The 21,171-nt window shown below is 43.2% G+C and overlaps 2 protein-coding genes across 3 annotated transcripts in view; one reads left to right on the top strand and one right to left on the bottom strand.

Moving 5' to 3' along the window:
• Window positions 1-21,171, bottom strand: part of LOC118502591 (pseudouridine-metabolizing bifunctional protein C1861.05) — a 209,565-nt gene that overhangs the window by 12,874 nt on the left and 175,520 nt on the right. The window lies entirely within an intron of this gene.
• LOC118502599 (developmental and secondary metabolism regulator VEL1-like) lies at window positions 232-1,655 on the top strand. The gene is made up of 3 exons (XM_036034962.1): window positions 232-512; window positions 630-1,259; window positions 1,404-1,655. The coding sequence occupies exons 1-3, from the start codon at window positions 467-469 to the stop codon at window positions 1,505-1,507; spliced, it is 780 nt and encodes a 259-aa protein (XP_035890855.1). The 5' UTR covers window positions 232-466; the 3' UTR covers window positions 1,508-1,655.

The raw sequence follows: 21,171 nt of genomic DNA on the forward strand, positions 1-21,171 counted from the left end.
TTATACCCTCCAAGAATTTCAGGTCGTCATGGTGATGAGACGAGATGTGAACCTAGGATATTGTGGAGTGACTAAAAATTACTTTAACGTATTTTTCTACTAAATTGTGTATTTAAATTTAAAGCTATGTCCCTCACCCGTGGCCGGTAATAAATCCTGGTAAAATGATTTCCAAAACAAATCGATTTGTTACATAAAACCCCATTTTAACTGTAAATCGGCTTTGCTGCTACTCCCAACACGCCCGCCAGAGAATGCGTTTAGCGAAGTAGGCTTAGCGCGGTGAGACTGGAAACATTCCCATTGGAAAGCTCCTAACGTTCGGACGTACATTGGACGAATCCTTGTCAACTTCAGAACAGATCATCAATCCATTAGAGAGTTTTTTGTTCCCGTTTTGGGTGTCCGAACGTGTGTCCACTACTCAAAATATAAAAAATCTCGTCTAAATTTTTGCTATTCTACCATGAAACAAAATTCCGCTAAGCCTACGACGACAGATCCATCGAAGGGTAAGTAAACCGATGAGTGTTTTAATTAATTTGATTGCCCGAAACTCTGTGCCCAAGGGACGAGGATTTTTGTCCGTTCCTCCGTTGTTTGATATCTGGCTTTAATATCTTTGGCAGGGACTCGGCCATCGATGCAACGTGGACATCACCAGCAGACACCGGCCATGAGTCACCAGCAGCAGATGCAACCGGGTCCGGTAACGTACCACCAACAGCAGCAACCAGCCTATCCCTCGTCACCACAACAGCACCAACAACAGCCAGGATGTGTAGTACTACCAACAGCTACAACGATGCCCTATCACAAACCACAACACACTTACATGATGCCCCAGCAATCAGGACATCAGCTGGTGAATGCAGGAACCGCTGAAGCTCCCATCTATGTCGGTGGCTCGGTCATGGGTCAGCAAACAGCTCAACAAGCCTTGCCGCCGGCCGGCTTTGCGACTGCGGCCCAACAACAACAACAACCAAGATATCTGCAAACCGTGCCACATCAGCCATCAATGTCGCAGCAGGTACAACGGCCAACTTTCCAACCATCCGTGACGGACTTTGTGGCTAGTGGTGGTGCAGGTCCTGCCGTTGGTTTTTCCGGTGCACATCAACCGTACAAACACCACCAACACCAAGCACAGCCGATGCAATCCTATCAAGAAGCACCGACCACTTCCTACCCAGTGCACGTCCAGTCGTCCCTACACCCGGAAGGACCGACGACGACGGAAGCTCAGTATTTCTTCGGTAAGCAAAATTAAACATTTTTCTGTAGGGGGTCCCGGAAAGGTACATCCTGCCCATTCTCCACTCAGTTTCGGTGACGGTGATTTATACTTCTTTTTGCCCCCCCCCCCCCCCTCCCTTTTCTTTTTTCTTCTTTTCCTGAAGACGCTAACTGCACGATGCCGGTCGTACAGCAGCAAAACCCGGCGACGTTAACCGGATGCAGAAACCCAAAGTGTACAAGCTGTAAATCCTTTAAGCGCAACTAGAACACACACACACTGGAGGGGGATGATCAGTACAAACCCAAGCAGTGAGGTGCTCTGTGTAAGCTGGAGTGGGGGGGGGGGGGAAATGGTCGACGAATAAATGTGTTCCCTAACTGAGCAGACATGTTGCAGTTGGTGTCTCATATTTAGCGTATGGGCTTTTCCGTTAGTGACTTCCTAGTCAAGCTGTCTGTACCTCTTTCGTGTCTGTTTATGCTGTAAAAAATGCACAGTAATGTCTTCACATCGGCTATTATGGGAGTTCACTGACCCCGGAAGTGTCGATCCGAGAGTGTCATTCTCATGGTAATTTTAAACCCGACCGGAACAGCGTCAACTGGCCTGCCTTGATTTCAGTGTATGGTAGACTCAAGTAAGTGGAAAAAATGCATGCTTTATGGGTTTCCGATATTCAAGCCTGCCACGGGACAATCAATCACCCCGTTATGTGAGGGGCCGCGGTCTCGAAACCTACAAATCCTTTGTGTATACAGCAAATCCCCGCAGTACGTCATACTCGATATACGCGATTTCGCAGAACGCGCTTTTTGAGAAAATTACATTTCTTTGCGTATACCGTAGCTGTTTGAATTCTTGTTGGACAATTTTCCTCCATAGAGTTTTTAATTCGCAATGTTAAACCGGGGGACGATGAGCAAGCGGGATTTTTTCGATTCGCGGAAGAAACGTTCGATTGTATTTTGAACCAGCTGATATTGCTGCTGTACGACATTAGACTGTTGGATATTTTGCACATTTTTTGTACAAAAATGGCATCACAAGTAAAAAGCAACGGAAAGAAGTGTGCTATAACAATAGCAGAAAAGCTGAACATCATCAAACAGTTCGAAAGTGAAAAAACTGTAGCAGCAATAGCCCGCGATATAAAAAGACCACAATCAACAGTGCGGATACTCTTCTTAATTCTGGGAAAGGAGCTGCAATGGGAACGCGAGTACGAGACAAGCTCATTGAACATACTTGAAATAAAATTATGAACTACATTTGTTTAGAGTTATTAGTTTACTCATTTTAGATAAGTTTTAATATAATTCTTAAGTAAATTGAAATGAACGCCTAATGGGATTATTTTTTAACAGGTTTAAATTTTAATTATTTTTCAACTCCTTAATTTATTTATGAACAAAATGTCAAAGGAAATTCGATATACGCGAAAATTCGAGATACGCGCGAGAGTGCGGTCCCAAACATTAGCGTACTACGGGGATTTGCTGTATAGGCTTAGACACTGGTAGGCTTTTACGAGAATGCTCGTGAAAATGAATGGCAAGCGGATGTTTGGCGCGGAGCATGGAGGATGAACTGTTTTTTGGTGACACTGTGATTGATTTCGACATACGAGTGTATGCGTCTGGTAGTGACACAAGACAAGGACCAAACACGTTTCTTTAATGTCTATAATGGGATTTACAATGAATCTCAATTTCGGGAATGTCTTGTTAAAGATAGCATGGGGTAATGTTAAGTAAAGGTTGCGAGAAGTGTTTGGGCAGTCATTAATGGAGGTTACTTGCTCTTAAAGGGGAAATGTAGCCCATTGTGGTGTTGTTTTGGTAATATGAGAGTCCAGACAAGAGAACCCAGAGAATCACTCACTACGGGGAAACGCTCCGGATAGGATTTGAACCCCGATCCTACCGCATGAAGACTGGCACCGTTGTCGGCTCTACCACCGGACTGTCTTAAATTTAGAATCGAATAGCTTTTCAGGTCTTTCTCAGCCTTGGCGATCTGATGCTTCTCTATCTGGGATACAGGATTGGGTAAAGTCCTCAGATAGAGGTTTCCCCTCGATTGCAGCTGAGATCAAATGGTAGTCCTTTCGATTGCCTCTCTGAACAGTGGTAGATCTAACGATGGATCCAGCAGGCAACAACTTCCTCGTATCAGGGACCTCACCAAAAGGAGCCTTAAGCGGATGCTGTGATTTCTGGGTTCAAATTTCACAAAGAACAACTGTGTGGATTGTAGAGATCGGTCCCTAATAAGATTTTGTTCGGCTTTCACCACAATTAAAGTGAATTAAATTTCTCAACTGGCTACATCAACAGTTTCCCCTTTTATCAAACAGACCCAGGCCACCTTCGAATATCGTGCTTCTGGTTTGTCGAACAAAAATATGCTCAACAATAGTATGCAGCAGTAAGTTCTGCAGCAATGTTTTTGAGCACATTTTCTAGTCTGGCCAGTTATGAGCAGTCCAGCTCGCATGCTAATGCCAAACCTCCATTTGCAAAAGCTTCCGACACGAAAATCTGCATATTCAAAAAGTTGCCTTTATTATTGTTCATGATTATGTTTCCAGCGAGCGCAAAAAGGGGGGTATTTGCGTTCGAGGCACTCGGGTACTCGATGTACTCTGCCCTGTTTAATCAGCACCGTACGGAATGCACTTTTGATTTTGGCAGCAGTTTTTGGCTTTTCACTTATTACAACCACTCGAAACTGTAAGCTCAAATGTATGGGTTACATACGTTCTCGGTGGTATGTTTGGCGGTACACAGCAAAAGCAGCTTATCATTGCACCATCATTTTCCAGTTTCCATCCATCTTCCTTGGTCCATGAGTGCGGGATGATTTATAGAAACTTTTGAAAATTTAAGCATAAAAGCATGGTAGAAGCACAAACCGATGGTTGCAGCATTGAATAACAATGCATGTAAAGTAATTTGAGGTCATTCAAGCTGGAATGGTTTGGCTAACATTATGAAAATATCTCTTCCAACATCATCACTGCTTCGAGCTGGTTTAGGCAAAAGAAAACATATTCTAAACAATACAACGTTCCTTCTCGTCGTAGACATTTCGCCCCAGCATAAAGTTTAAAGTAAAGCTGGTAAAAAGTATTATTAAATTAGCAAAGCTAATAATCAAGCATGAGCAAACAGAACAACAACAGTGGAAAAGAATGCCCTTTAAATGGATTCGTTCCCAGCCCAAGAGGTGGCCGCAGTGCAAAGAAAAGAATGTTGACGAGATGAGCGGAGTTTTGTTTCGAATCACACAAAGACCAACCCAAAATGGTACACACATAATGAAGAAAGGCAAACGGAAACCCGACCGTCACGTTGCATCGCGCAAACGAGTCCTGAGAAAAATGCTGTAAAGTGCAGTCGGGCCATAAGCCGGGCCGCGAGCCGCCGAGAGCAAATCCTCTCCAGTAAATTGTACATAAATACTTGGTTCTTCCCCGGATGGTGTGTTTTGTGTTGTGCTGTGCTGTTTTTCCACCAACTTTCCACCAGGCACAAGTGTAGGCTTGAATTGTTGTTGGTTGTTTGGTGGTGGTGGTGGTGGTGCTGTGCGGACATCTTGAAATTATGGCCCAACGTGTTTCCCACCGGTTTTAATGAGTCCAATCCGATGGTCCGCTTTTGTGCCGTACACAATGCAATGCAGACATTACGTTGTTTATTGAGATGTTTGGGAAGCTTGTTTTGGGAACCGGGTTTAAGAACGTATGGTTCGGTAAAACAAACAAACCATGCTAGCTTATGTGGGTTTGACACATAATGCACTGTTTGTTAAGCTTAATGCTGTCAAGTTACTGTCGCTGGAAGCTGGAACAGAGCAATTAGTGGGGAGAGGTTTCCATTATGTTTTCCTGATAGGGGACGCACGATAATGGAAGAGTTTTATTTTATTTTGTTATTAAGTATGTAATTTTACTCATATGCTCCACTGTATCAAACCAAGTGATACCGAGCTCCGATAGTCTTTGCAGGACGACAATTGTCAGCAGTTTTGTGGAAAAGTATGGCCATTTGAACAGAAATCAATTTTATACTGTCGGATCCTTCTCGGAGCAGGGCAGCGGTGTTGGAGTACAGAGAATCTGAAGGATAACAGAGAATCTGAAGGATTTTCCAAACTATTCCGACCATATTCGATGTATGTAGCGGATCTCGCCTCATTCTTTTATTCCTTATTAATCATTTGTGCCGACAGCTTAAGTACTGTCGAAGCACTAAAACCTGTGAAGGCTATCAAGAGTCCAGACTTTTTCTTTTCAGTTTAACGACTTAATATGGGACATGCTTGCCATATGAGCCTTCCAAGACTTGTTTATACCCAGACTTGTAAAGTCAGTCTTCCATACTACTACTTCAGGCTCGTATCCTACCGCGTGAAGATCAGTGTCGCTATAGCCTCCAACATTGGACCGTCCCTAGTCTTAGAGACCAAACTACTGAGTGAAATAAATTGCAAAGGCCTTAAGCTCCTTGTTTGAAAAGTATTATCAAATATTTTTTTTCGTAGCCCGCTCATTGCGGTATTCTAGAGGAATTTGGAAGTGTCTCTTTTTGAAAGGCATATCAAACATCATGAGCATGCCCCACAGTCTCGCCGCAAGGCTTGGTGGCAGAGTATGTGAGACATAGATGAGCCCGGGAGGTTTCTATATTCGATCACTCCTCACCAAGTGTCCCTTATTACGCCCTGATTCCACGGCAGCTCGGGAGATCGTGCGTGCTTTTGAATGATGTCTAGGCATGGCTATAACCATTTTGGATTGGGCGTGAATCTTCAGCGTATAGGATTGGTCGATCCTGAAGTACGTGGCTGCAGCCTTAGATTCCACGACATAGATCACCTTCTATGGTCTTGAGGGTTGTACGAGGCTGCTCAAACCGCCTTGTAAGATGCCGTCCAGGACCTGTTGGGAGACGTCACGAAGGGTTCAGTACGGCACTTAGGTAGTAGCACCGATTGAAGCTCGTGACAGACATGTCATCGATAAAGGAAGAAGAAGGTTACGCATGAACATAGAACTACAAGATGCAACGCAAACGAGCACAATCGATGTGGAAACACGGAGAAGACCGTCGCTATGATCAGGACCTCGCATGTGGATTACCGTATATTTATTTATATATACCATAATAAAAAATGGCGCATATTTTGTTGAAGAGTGTGGCAAAATTATACGATACTTTACTAACAAATTTTAAAATATTGAATTCTTATATACCTTCAATTGGGAATGAGAATCTGTATTCTTCTATAATTGTGTATCTACTGTGCAGCTGAATGTTCAGCTAAATTAATTAATCAAAAACACAACGCTTTCCGGCAGGATTTTTCTGCCGGATTTTTCCCCGAAAACCATTTGCGTTCGTATGCTGCTTTTTGAAAAAAAATACCGTCTCGCTAAAGCCGTTTCGAACATGCATTCTCGCATATGAATAAATCCCATCACAATGGTTACGGCGCAGTTTTGTCTAGCACCGAGGGAAAAAAGTAGGATTCAGCGAGCACTCTTTTCCACGTTGCTAGGTGATATGTGTTGCTATGAACACCAACCAAGTGCTTGGCAGTCCGTGCGAATACGAGGTTCCACCTAGACAAGCCAACCCATAACAGGATGCTGACACAACGGTTGAAAGCTGTTCTACACGCCCTCGGTGCGTTCGGGCATCGGCGGATCGCATTGATGGTATGGTAAGGTTTTGTTTTTTCCCTTTCGCTGGCTGTTGGTTTCGTTTTGGTCGAAACGTTGATCTACTGATGAGTGAGAAAAAATCTACACCAAACATCAACCACAGTCGGAGCGATGTGTTGGCGGGGACTGCCATTTTTCGTGACTGAGGATGACAGATTAGGATATTAAATTGTGAATAGGTTGCATATGATGCAGGAGTAGCTCTTTTGTATAAAGAGCATGCTGAACATTGATCCAGCTTCATCATTGTAACCGGTAAGAGCATGATAAGCATTTATGATGTACATGTACACGCTGTTCTCTGTATTTTAATTAAGTGTGCGAGTGATTTGAATTTGATTTTTCCACATAAGTAAAATTCTTCTCAGAATTTTCAGATTCTCAGGGGATATGTCTAGGCTAAGATGAGATCTGGAATAGTTTAAATTACTTAATTAAAATAACTTCATCGTAGTATAAACTTATAACATTATTATATCATCTTTGATAAGATTTTAAATGCTCAAGAATCTTAAATTTTAAAAAGGTCGGTCGGTAAACTTCTAAAGCACTTTGTATTGGTTGGCTGGTGATTATCACTTACCGCGCAGGGAATGAACAGTTCCTCAAAAAAAAGGATGCACGCTCGCGGTTTACCTCGTGTAGTGGATTTAAATGTTATACTTGAGTAAGCGAACGCAGCAAGGATCAGTGGAGGAGGTACATAGAAACCTAACGCTCCACATCCTTTCACGCCACGTAAGCTAAAAACACTCTCTGACGTGCTGATGGGATCGAACAGGTCGCACAAGGAACGGTTACACGGTACTGTGCAAGCTTCCGGCTGCATCAAGCAGCGCAGGGAAAGGATTTTACGCATAAATTAAAGTTCAAAATTTTCGTTCCTCGTATAAATCCTTGCGGTAAAATACGGAAGAATGAAAAAAAAAACCCCAACGTTCACACATTGGCCGGTCATGGCACGTTCGTTACCCAAGAGTGCTGGAAGAAGCAACAAAAAAACGAACCCCCGCGAACGATGCGATTCTAATGGAATGTGTACCGGGAGGATTTTTCCCGCTATAAAGCGTCAGAGCTTTAACATTTAATAACACGCGCGCGTACAACGCTGGCAGTAATTTTGCGTCCGCTATCGATGGCTGGTCCCCGTTGTGCGCTTGGTTCGAATTTTATGCTCGTAGTTTATTTTTCCGTTGCTTGGAAGCGGGATTGGAAGGATTAAAGCATGGCTTTAAAAATAATCGGAACGATGCGAATAGGATCGTACTTGATGTTTTAATTAGCGAACAAGAACCACCATTAACTGCCTGTCCTTTAACAAGGAAGTGTGTGTTTGGTAAAACATTTTTAAAGCTGCATGAGGTTTGGGCTGTATTTCGTTAAGTAATTTAAATGTTTGATGATGGTTCTCGTATAAATAGGTAAAATCTCAGAAAACCTTACTATGCAATATGCTAATAAATGTATAGAGCATACTCCCCAGTAGCCACGCTCCATGTTTGGCTACGTAGCACTCTATAGGGAACGGAACCAGGAAAAATATTGATTGTACATGTATTATAATTGGATTCAAATAACAAACACCCACACAACCAAGGAAACGAATCCTTGTGGATCGGTGTGAAGTGTAACAACTGGGTGTTTTCGTGCAGCGCGTTAAGCATTTCCCCTTAGCCAGACATGTCAAACATACGACAGGCGAGTCCTTTCAAGCCGATCGGGAAAGCGAGACATTTAACTATTTCCAACATTGGCGGTTGCATATGACCATATTTTAAAAATTTCAAATGTGCAATAGTATTAATTTACTTTCGAAATCCCGCTGAACGCATTCGGCTAAAGTTGTGTGTCTTAGATCTGTCAAGCGTGTCACTCTTCAGAGTTTTGGGATAACGATTGCTGAACAGGAGTTTCAGATCATGGCAATAATTAGCGGTGAATCGGTCAGCAGTTTTAGAATAAGAGAGTTTGTATAAATTAATTTCTTACGTACTTCTCTACAAGTTCTTCGTTTGTAGGAAGCTCGATGGCTTGTAACGTCACAGAGTCGTCGACAAGGACTCGGCTTCTCACAAACCTCAACTTGCTGAATTCGTGGAGGATTCTACGGTTTGCTACGATGCAAAATCCAACTAAGCAAAGGAAGGAAGCTTGACCGACTCCAAAATTAGCTCAAAAGACTCTCTTCAGTGGTCCGGCGATCCGGTTTTAGATGCGACAACGGCGGCGGTCTTCATTTGGTATGGCCGGAGTTCAAATCCCATCCGGATCGTTCTCCCATAGTAAGAGGACTGAATATCCTACTACATGGTATTATTAAGTTTCGTAAGCCAGAAATGGCAGCCATGACCTTTAGAAGTTGTGTTAGGCTCAGAAGAGAGAGTGGGAGATTTTTTTCAGCGAAGAACTCCACTTCTGGATGAATTTTGGGTACGTGAACAATTCAAGTTATGCCAGTCTAAAATCTGTCGAGTAGATCAGCTCTGTTGACAAGAATTTCAACATGGACTACGGCCTACGTCCTTGACCTAGTAGAAGAAGCTTAACTCTCACAGACAGCGCACGTATCTTTATGGGTTAAGTCGATTCTCTGGGCCTAGACAGGACGATATGGATGCTACAGATATGAAGACACGGCGAATAAGATCGATATCGATATTTGATCGAGGCGTTGACAACTGACTATCAAGATTCTACAACTTTAGAGATTCTTCTCAAATGTAAGCACTAGAGTGTTAGAATCTTGAGATTGAATTCTTCAACTCCAGAGTTTAAAATGGCATCGATTAATTGTATATCCCTTTAAGTTTAAGACGATTCGTGTGCTATCTGTCCCGTATGTCAAGACAGGTTGGACATCACTGATCTAAGCGCTCTTCTCTTATCCTTCCCACACCGGGTTGCGCTCGGATACATTTGGAAACATGAGTGCATCATTTACAACGCATTATGTTGCACTTACTTGCTGCCCCCCACGCAATGCCCAAACCCCAACCGGTCCATTTCCCCAGATATTCCTTTGCTTTCGCTTTTTATTGCATTCGGTGCGAATAATATGACCACGAGACGAGCACGAGTAAAAATTGCATATCATCGCCGCTTGCCTTTAACCATCCATTCTGTCCTTCCTTCGCACCATTATCGTCATTATCTTCGTTAACATCGATAGTGCTAATTTCAGTAATTGAAATACACGAACCGCTTCGAGGTCCCATGCCGGTTCTTCCATCTTGAGGCCACCATCAACGGAGAGGGAATTAAAAAGCACACTGATGCAACACAAAAATGGCCCCGGCTGGTTGGGCGAGCGTGCTTGAGCATGCAAAACTATGCAGAGACCACCGTGGGGGGGGGAGGGGGGGGGGGAGAAAATCCGCCCATCCAGCACTAAGGCACGCTCGTAAAGGATGGAAACGATTTATAAGTATCGCTTTCTTCGTTTCTTCGGGCAACTTGACTGGGTCCGTCCGATCGTTTTTATTTTTTCATTTTTCAACTTTTTTTCGGCCCCCTCCTCCCCCCCTTCAGGAGAAAGCCGGTGATAGGTAGGCTTCGCACGCCGTACCAGTGGGGAAAGTGGGTGAAAAGCACGATGATGTATAAAACATACGATGGGCATTAATATTGATTACTATGAGAATCGTTTGTGTGGAACATAAAACTTGTCTCGGCTTCCTGGCCCGGTAACACGGCCATCGAACCAGCATCTTTGGCTGCCTGGGACGATCGAGAGAAGAAAAAAAAAACAGATGAATCATCCAAACTCTAGTATGTGTTTGCAAGTGTGTGTGTGTGTAGATTTGTTAGGAAGCTAAAAAGCTTTATTTGGAAGAAAAGGAACAAAAACGGGCGACAACATATCATTGCTACTGGCTGGCTGTAGATAAACGGAAATGTCGTGAAAAAGCGAAGAAAAAAGCCGCCGTTACGATAGGGAAAAACAGGGGAAAAAACGGGGAAACTAGCATCGGAACAAGGATGATGAAATGAAAAATTGATTTTCTTCGTAGTTTCTGTGTTGCAGGTCGGGAAAAAAACCTCGTAGAAGAAGTTAAATTTCAACGAGCGCCGGGAAAAAACCAAGCTGGATGCAAAGTGGATGCATACAGTCTACAACAACAGTAATCGAACGGCTTGAAGCCGATAGGGCACATCACTCCCGGAAACATCCGCTTCACTACAACTATGCGGGTTGTGAAATATCGAACATTCGCAGCGCATTTCGTGAGGCTTTTCCTACCATCAAGACGCCCGATGGTGTAAGTTTGGCTTTCGGACGTGCTTCATGAAACAAAGTTCAACGAGTTGGCAAACGGCTTTTAATGATGCAGGCCGGTTGGGCTCTTGAGTCCGGATTTCAATACCCGGGTTTTTACGATCGCAACAAGGGACTTTGCAGAGGGCGACAAACTCGGGCAAGAACGCCCTTCCATTAACTTGGAGCTGGGCGATTGGATAAAGTCTGGTGTTTTGGGGGTGCAGCTCAGCTGTGTTGTATGATTTTTATTACTTTTCACTCAACCTTTCCTTTTCCCCTTTCCGTGTTGGGGATATGAAAATGAGTTTTGGATTTTTTTCTTGAGTGTGTGCAAGCGAAGCATCGAGCTCAGCTTGGGTTCGTCTTATACTGCACCGTTCTTCATAAAACAAAATGAAGTGGATTTTGGAGATGTTGTTTCGATTTTTGCTGATTCCGATAATCATTTTGGTTGCAGATGTATAGATTCTTTACGAACCGTAATTTTGATAATTTTTATGGCATGTTGCTTGCTGAGTGCTATGCAGTGATACAATCCGGTTACTTCAGATGGTTTGATCAGGAAAGGAATCTTAGAAGAACAAGGTATGGTTGGGCCACTACTGGACTATGATCAATAATTTACTGGGCGGAGCCTGGACTCTGGCGCACTTTTTCTTGACAGTGATAAGAAGTGGATGATTGAAATAAAGAAATGGACAATAAGAACATAATCTGAAACTTGTTTCACATTCTACATCTTGTTCGTGTGTTTAACGATATGTGGACACGGTGCATTAGACGATCGACATCTGACTATCAAATAAGCGAGAAACTACCGATGACCTTAGAGCTTCAGAGGATAGTTCTTCTTCTTTTTTTGGCCTAGCGACTTTATTACTCTTAGGTCATGCCTGCCATTTCTGGCCCACTAGACCACGTAGTTGGATAGTTTCGAACCCCGGTCTTGCCGTATGAAGCTCGGCGCCGTTTTCGCCTCTAGCATCGAACCGCCTGAGCCGGGAGCATTCCACCAGCTATTAACAAGATTCTGCTCAATCTATTCACCAGAGTCTTAGAATTTTGGATCTCTTGGAACTACTATAAAGTTATCAACTCCAATTTTAAAAGTATCTTGGTCCAGTTTACATAATCTTAAGCAACGTTCATAAATGGCTCGAGCATATCCGTCTAAAGAATAGTTACTTAGCTGCGCTTTGAATTATCTTTTAAAATCCGCCAGCTTATGATGGGCATGTCCCAAAATAGACTTCAACTAGGATTCGGATTGCAGCAGAACACCAACTTCGCAGGGTTTTCGTTCTCCATCCACACGATATGCCCTAGCCAGTGCTTTCGTCCACATCTGACGCACCGGATTATACTGGCCTCTCCGTAGAGACGTTGCAGTTCCAGGTTCTATCTTCTCCTCTAAAAGACTTCTTCCTGACCACCACCAAAGATTGACCTCAAGAACTTGCGTTCGAACACGTATTACACCTGAATATTCAGAGCGACATCCAAGAAGTGTCCATGTGCGAGAAGAGTTTATTGAGAGACGAGTCATTACTGGCCAAGTCATGAATAACCCTAGGTATAAAAACTCTTCAGCCACTGCAAATAAGTCGTAACAGTGCTGCCTAGCGACCTTGCAAGTCGTTGGGTGGGTCCCACTAGCCAACATGTAGTTGATGTTGACCATATTCACATGCGGCCCGATCCTCCCAACTAAACTTCTGAGCCGTCGATACATGTCCATCACAGCTTCCTCCTTGCGACGTCCATGCCATCAGCAAAGCCATCAAGCAGGCTCAATCCATAGAAAACTGTGAGACACGTGTTAATACTCGCGTCTCGGAGTACCCCTTCCAGCGTCATGTTGAAGATGATACACGCTCTGCTGGAGCATCAGTTCCTATTTGCATTAAGTGCAGTTGTTTCATAGTATCACGACAAGATAAAATTGACTAGTTTGATAGAATCAGTATAAAGCATGGGAAAGTTACTCTAGAACTTAAATTTATATGGAAAATGAAATACCTTCCTTACGTTTCAATAATCCAGCTACAAGGCATAATCAAGTCAAGAAAGTCAGAAATTACATACCAAGACTTGGTGAGGTCTTATAGTCAAAGAAAACATCTATAAGCAAACACATATCGCAATTCTAAATAATAGTTCTTATGCAGAACAATGATTATAGGCTATGGGATCTAAATAAGCACTTGATAAATAAGTTTTGAGGTGTTGTACACAAAAAACTGCCTCAAGCCTTGCGCTAAAGCACCAAACATTTAAAAGCGAAAACTGTAACGTCGTCAACCGGTCAAAGTGTCAACTGCTCGTTAACGGAACGCGTCTATGGGGTGCAAATTAATCCTGGGAGTCGTTAGAAATAATTGCACACGGCGACCAAAACCGGACCGGACCCGCCGCTTCGGTCCCGGGCCATAGTCCCGCACCGATAAACAAGCATTCGTGCAAAACTTTCCCTAAACTCATAAGGCGACAATAATGTCCAGTCCCGTGAGTTGACCCATCGGTCGCCATTGTACGAGGGTTAGCTGCGGTCCAACTTGCAGTGGGCCGGGCGCTGTTATCGAGTCCAGTCGTCGGTGTTGTTGTTGTCGTTTCTATGGCGCGCTCATACCCACTGGCTGGTTCATTTTATCTTCCGTAGGGAAAATGAAGCTTCGGAAAAACTTTTAAACAGCTCTTCACTACTCGGCCCCCCCCAGCACCCACTCACCCCAGGAGCCGGTTGTTTATATTTTAATGAAAATGTGCAAAACTCATTTGAGAAGTTTTTCATAAATAAACCGAAAACCTCGCACTCGCTCGCTGGCAGTGGGCCAAATCGAAGCAGTCGTCAAATGTGCGGCTCTCGTATTTCCTCGGTCTTTTGCAGAACGAGCGCATTAAAGCTTCATACTCGCGCAGAGAAGCTTCATCGGACACGCTGCTGGTCTATGCACAGCATGGCCATCTCACAGTCAGCTCACTTGAAGCGTACATTTCACTAATTGTCAACGAGCGGAAGTAATTTATGCTGTAATTTGATCAGTTTCAGTTCTTACTGCCGGATTCGGATCCGACGCGCTTCGGCTCGGAATGACTTAAAACTGTCGAAATGTGACGGGAAGAAGGGAAAAGCGGGCGGATGTTGCGGGGAGGCTAGTAGCGCTGGAAAGGATATGAGAGTTATATTTGTTCCGCTAGACCCTGGGGCAAAATTTGCATTACACCGGGCATGCTTGTGAACTTCGGATGTAGTTCGATTCGGGGAAATCGGAGCAGCATTGTGTGCGGTGCTTAGTTATTTAAAGTATTGTTCGATGCAACAATGCCAGTGTGATGTATGATTAGACACTTCAGATTAGTGATTACCATAAAAGTAATTTAGTGATAAGTGAAGACAATAACATGGGTAAAAATATCCAAGCGGTTACGGGCCAACATTGTACATTTTAAACTTATAATCCTCAACAGATAGCGTCAAATTTACTGAGGTGTTTAATAGAAAATTCACAAGAAAATCAAACTATCAAACTGACCTTAACCCTAAACTGACCCCGGGTTGCCCGACCTGATTGCAGCGGTTCGTTCTCAATGTGTCTGCTCGTGCCCGGTGTTGCGTTCATTCAACGTCAGCAGGTCGTCCTTCTAACTGAGGAAGTCTTGCGCCTTGTGACTTGATTTTTTTTTTATTCATAAAGAACGGCATGGCCGTATTGCTTAAAGCTAAATTACAAATATAAGTACAATTCACGATGGTTTGGAAACATTTCCTTCTCCAAACCGTGAAAGGGCACCTTATCCCGGGTGAGCTCGGTTGAATTGTGACTTGATTTAACTCGTAGCAAAGTAGTGAGCCCTGGGTCCGGGGAGGCGGTCTGCATGGGATTTAAAGCCCGGTCTTGCCGTGTGAAGACTGGCGCTGTTATCGTCTCTTGACAATACCTTGCACTAAACTATGGCCTCTTCCATCGATATTGCAAACCATTTGTATCAACTCTTTCTTGTACTAGAATTCGTATCATTATTTAAATTTGGTAACCCTAAAAGTGCTATACATTTGTAGGAGCTTACCGGGAGTTGTGGAATTTTGGACGCTTTTCTGTAAATTTTTGTGTATATTCCGAGGTTTTCTTGACACCTCTTTCATGTTTGTTTGATCTTGTGCCGAGGCACAATTAGGGGAACCTTAGGGGAAAAATCATAACAAAAAAGAGGTGGCAATCACTCTCCCACACTACTTTAATTCATTACTACATGATTGGTGATAAATTAGAAAAAAATTATGTATAAGTGCATGTTAAGCAGCTAGTTGAACAGATATACATGTGCTGGATTTATGCTTCTTTTTCGCTTGTGGAGGTACTGATACAAATAGAGCAACAACATGCCTATGACCGTCATTAAAACACTCCACCAAGATACGTAAACTATATGTAAAAAGGAGACATTCACGACATTCACAAGGTAATCCTCGCTCAAGGTGTGTAATGGGGCGTGCTGTTGTTGAAGAAAGTGCCACATTTTTTTGTATCTCGGTTGCGCCGGTATAGTTATCCCCGGAAAAGAAAGTATCCCTGATCGGTCATTTATCAAACTGCCAAACTATTACCGGGCCCGTTCGTAAATCGTTCATCAGAATTTGTGTGTGTGTGTGAGGACGTGAGGAAAAGCAGTGCAACAAATAAAAGGAAAATGTTCATCTAACTCGGCAAAACGGCGATGAGGCCGAACACGGCCACTTTTTGCCTATCCTTTCATCACGAACTGTTGACTCATCGTGGGTGTCTCGTTTTTTTTTGCTTTTGGGAACGACATCTATTTCTTTTCCTCCTAATCCCTCGAGATGGTCAGGTGTTCGGGAGGCAGACATCCAAACCAAAGACTGCTGACCATATCAAAGGGGTTCCGTCTTTCCTCTTACCCACAGAGGAGCATAAAAATGAAGAAAAACAGTATCAATCAATATAATAAACATGATACGGGCGACGACGATCTGGTCACTGTTGCGCGGGGGCACTGGGCCGGAAATTAGAACGAAATTTTGTCGGCAGAATGTTCAACATTTCTGCGTGATCCTCTAACACTTGCGTGACCGTAGAGTGTCGTCCCGAACGCGACATCTTTCGGTACGCGTGACCTGGCGAGTGATGCGGTCCGGGATTAAAATGGAGCGAGCGGGAGAGCTGTGCTGTTTGGCACCCTGCCATAGTTGGATCGGCGGGTGGAGCTTCACTACGATGACAGTACCTCAGTTACGGATCGATGAATGATGGAAAACTCTTCAAGAGTTTTTTTTGTTGTTATTTCTCCCATTGGATTCGCCAGAAAATGCCATCGAATGACCCGACCATTAGGACGGTCGGTGAGTGAAAGGAGTGCAACATGGGATGCAAGCTTGCAAGGAGGCCACGAGATGTCATCGCTTTTCCGCGGTATGACCAGCAGGTCAGGCCGGCCATCTTGCGTCACAGGATCATCCCCTCCCGGTCGACTGACACGATTTATTCCTCCTCTTTTTTTGTTTCGTTATCTCGGCATCTACCGCAAAATGTGAGCCATTTGGAGAAAAACCATCACACACACACAGTCACCCTTTCACAGTTCACGGCGTCGGTGGATCGTCGCTTGGAAATAGTCTGTAAAGTATTTTATGGTGAAATGCTCGAACGAGATGCCGATCTCCGATAGGATACCGTGGATCGGCGCCATGCCATACGGAGGAGCTGGATGTGGGATGTGCATCCACATCGCATCGGTTTATTTTACTAGTTTATGTTTTGCAGGCCAACATCAATACGGGCACGTACCACCGCCGGGAGGACAAGTTTTCTCATTAACGATAATAGATAAACCTAACAAAACGGATGGTTCGCCCCCCCTTTCTCCAAGCCCGGACCCGGTCAAAGTCAAGCGGGAACGGGATAAAAGCCAGCACATGACTGGTGCATATTGACACGTGAGATTAGTGGGACGCTGTCGGTGCATCGGCGTCGTGTTTGAATTTGTCTTTTTAAATGGTTTACATTAAGCATGTGACCCTGGCGCACGTTCGATGCGGTGTTGCTGATAAAGAATTGATTGCTCTTGAAGCTATGGATAATGTTTTTAATTCAATAATGATATATAAAAGAGGATAGCAAGAGGTCTGTAGAGTAGTGTTTGTAGGAGAATTAAAGATTCTAATTTAAACTGCAAATTCTTGTACTCAATATCCTTTTGGAAGAGGAACGCAGCTGGAGGGAATGAAGAACAGTGAAGAAGAATGATAGTAGGAAGATATAGCTTTTGGAATCATTTTTAAAATGACTCTTTTTCGAAGCATCGTTTAAGCACTACTGGTTTACGGAGGCGGTCCGGTGGCCGATGAGACAGTGGTGCCGGTCTTCACACCCGGGGCAGGGCCGGGGTTCAAATCCCATCCAGATCGCCTCCCCGTACGAAGGGCTAACTACTTTGCTACGGGTAAAATTAAGTAACAGAAAAGCCAGAAATGGCAGGCCGAGACCTCTTGAGGTTGTAGTGCCAAGGTAGAAGAAGAAGGTTTACGGAGGATTAATAGATTAAGAACTCAAGGAAAATTAATCAATTAATTAAAAAAAAACAATGTTTGCACGTCTGAATCAGAAAAGATTACAACAGATCGGAATGATAATCAGCAAAGAGCTATGAAATCTCATAGAAAGTCAGAAGAGCTATGAAATCTCATAGAATGATTTTGTTAAAAGCTCAAGGCTAACAAACACAAGAATATTCTGTGAGATCTTCTAGGAATGGAGGAATTAAAAAAATATGCTATAAGATTGGAGATTGTCCATTGACCTCATTTTTTAATGAGTGACAGGAAAAGTCGATCTCAGATCCCTGATCCCGGCCGATCTGGATCCGGCTCGATCGATTCTCTGAATCCGATCCGAATGTCTGTTGCATTCTTAGTTAAAAGCTGTTTTTATTCTTCACAGGCACATTAAACGCACAATTGATACTTTTAGATATCAAGACGAGGCTCCCATCCAGACAATAGGAACGTAACTGCAATAAAAAAAACCATCAAAATAGATTCTCAATCACGGATCAGAATCACAATCCCGATGTACAATACCAATCCAAATCTGAAGCTCCATTAAAATCTGGATTCAATTAATCAGAATTAAAATTCGCATCTCAATCGTAGGATCGAACATATTTCCGACGGTAGCCGGCAACTTGAAATGTAAGCCAATTCCTTATTAGATATGAAGCCCCCTTGATAAATTCGGATCTATTGGATCGCTATTGCATTATAATATGAATCCAAATCCTAGATAAATCTTAAGTTGTGCAAGGATACAACCGATCCGGATCGAGTGAATCCCTATTGCGCCTATACCAATCCAATTCCAGCAATTGATCCGGGATTTTATTTAGAATTCGACTAGGAATCGAATCAGTCCGCCTAACGATCGAATCACAGAATCCCATCAGGAATATTGACTTATCAGACTAGGAATATCCCATCTGTAGTCTTAATGAGGTTAGCAGTTGCAGAATGAACTTGAAGCAGGATTTTGGCGAAAGCAAGAACTTAACTATTCTTCTCAAAACATTTAGTATAAAAAAACTGCTAAATAAACAGGCAATTGTATAGATCAAGGGTTTCCTACGCAACAAAGCTGACCCTTGCTAAGTAAATTGTGAAACCGATGGTCCTAAACTCACAATCCAGTGGGGGAACTATGTGGGATGATTAGCGTTAGTTGATTAGGGGTTATGTTTTAAATCCTATCTAGATTTACATTTTTCTATCTTCATTTATTATTTATTTACCAAGCAACTCCTTCATAACGATAAATAAAAAAAAACCTTCAAAGACTAAAGCATCAGTTATTAGAAAAAAATATGAATCATTCGATCGAGAAGGTTTAATTATCCAGTTTCGCTACCAGAGTTCTGGTAAAACATAAATTGTTACAAATCAATTTGTAACGAAAATTCTATTTAAAAGCCATATCACATACATCACACACAAATCTGATTCTCGGTATGCAAATGAAGGATAGAACATCAAAAGCTGCACTACTTAAAACCGCCAGCCTTCTGCACGGGTTTGCTCAACAATAGGTTATATTGATTTCTCATAACTTATCATCCATTTCCAAGAGTAGCAGCAGGAGCACTCACACATGAACATGAATGCCCTCGATATCCACTGCAAGACAGTTCACAAACTTTCAAACAAAATTAATTTGCATACTTTAACCGTACCGTATTTTTTCTTCCCCTAGCAGTCGAGCAGAAAAGTGCAGTAGCAAAAATATATATATAATTCCTACCCAACGCCACCCGACCGAGATTCGAGACCCAGTGCTCGTTTCGTCGACGCGTTGGCTGTCGGCCAATGTGGACCGCAGCGCAAGTTCAAGGATGCAAACGCGTTTCTCCGATTCAAGGATAACTCCTCCCTGGGGGCAGTAGCAGCAGCAGCAGCAGCAGCAGATCACAGGAAGCTTTTCCGGCAGTGTATCAGTGTTTCATGCCGGGTGCAATTGTTTTCGTTGCCGGAACGCTGCCAGCAACGTACCGACATGTTGTAAAATGGGGAAAATTCAATTTAAATTGCTGATGCAACGATCTGCGCCCGTGCTGTGCTGATCATTGATTGAGCGAAGCGAGCGTTTTAAGTGCACTCCAGCCGTCGGTAGTTACGGGGCAAAAAAGCAGTCAGATCAAAAGCGTTTGACTAAGGATTCAATTGGGAGATAGGAACCGGGCACTAATGGGATTCGGTGTGAATATAATTTACAACCCAAGAAAATCACTTCCAATTAGTGTGGTTTGAAATGTCAGTTAGAGTTAGCAAAGAAGAGATATTATGGAATTTGGGATAAAAATCCCTCGTTATGTGTGTCCTTGATAGGGGTTTTTTAAAGTTCCCAAGGACTTGTAAAATAATTTCCAAGAATCCTTGAAGAACTCGTGTAACTAAAAATCAATTTACTCGAAAGCTCACAGTTAAAGTCAGGGAAGAAAAAAGTTGTCCGGGAAGTAAACAAACAAAAACCTCCACCATTCCATCAATTACTATCAAGCTGTATAAATGAATTCATGGGCCAAGGATTAACCGGCTGGACGGTTGAATCGTGCGGAGGAACGACAAAAAACCAACCGTCCTCATGTACAAACATCCACAAATAGCATGATCGAAGAAAATTGACTCAAAGTAATCAATCCCCCATTACTGTATCGGGTTCGTCGATACTCCCTTCTCGGTGGGGTGATGTGATTTTTTTTTCTCGATGTTACGACCTGATGTTCGATCCGATTATTTAATGGGTATATGAAACCCTTGCGTGCGTGTGTGTTGGAGGGGAGGGGGGGGGGATATCGATGTAAGTAATCGGCCAATTTCTTGTCCCAGGTTCAGGGTAGCTTCAGAATCAGAAAGAACGAGGGAAGGCAAACAGAAGGGTAACTGCTTCTATAAATAAACCACCCATTATGTGTCCCATTCCAGCCATCGATGGGTTTCGAAGGTTTTGCTGGTCCGGTCCAAGCAAACGGTGGCCAGAAGGATTAAATCCGATATTTAGTTTCAACGTGTGTGTGTGTGGGTAGAAGCGCGTGGGAACGAACATTTTTGTTGTATTCGCTGGGAAAGCGAATGTCTCAAATCAGCTGAACGATGCGATGAATTAGTGCCATAAATAAAATAAGGACACGTCCTTCAAGAATTCCACACTCACACACACACTCTCGGGGGGAACTCCAGCAAAGACTCGTCCCGAAAATCAAGGAGAACGGGAATTATACTTCTTCGTTCACCCTCTTTCTTCCTTTTAAAAGGAAAAGGATTAAAGGAGCTTCTTTTCTTTTCGCTGCTACTTTCAAAGCGCTGGCAAGAATTTGAACGACTTCAACTTCTCGGAAGGGATAATTATTTTCTATTTGCTGGCACTGTTATAAAACCGA

The sequence above is a fragment of the Anopheles stephensi genome, chromosome 2, assembly GCF_013141755.1.
Source record: "Anopheles stephensi strain Indian chromosome 2, UCI_ANSTEP_V1.0, whole genome shotgun sequence".
Lineage (NCBI taxonomy): Eukaryota > Metazoa > Arthropoda > Insecta > Diptera > Culicidae > Anopheles > Anopheles stephensi.

What these genes read in the sequence shown, in the direction of transcription:
- LOC118502599 (XM_036034962.1), top strand. Translation starts at nt 467, where the DNA reads ATGAAACAAAATTCCGCTAAGCCTACGACGACAGATCCATCGAAGG. An exon ending in GACGACAGATCCATCGAAGG is followed by an intron (nt 513 to 629) that starts GTAAGTAAACCG and finishes TATCTTTGGCAG; the next exon opens with GGACTCGGCCATCGATGCAA. An exon ending in GGAAGCTCAGTATTTCTTCG is followed by an intron (nt 1,260 to 1,403) that starts GTAAGCAAAATT and finishes CTTTTCCTGAAG; the next exon opens with ACGCTAACTGCACGATGCCG.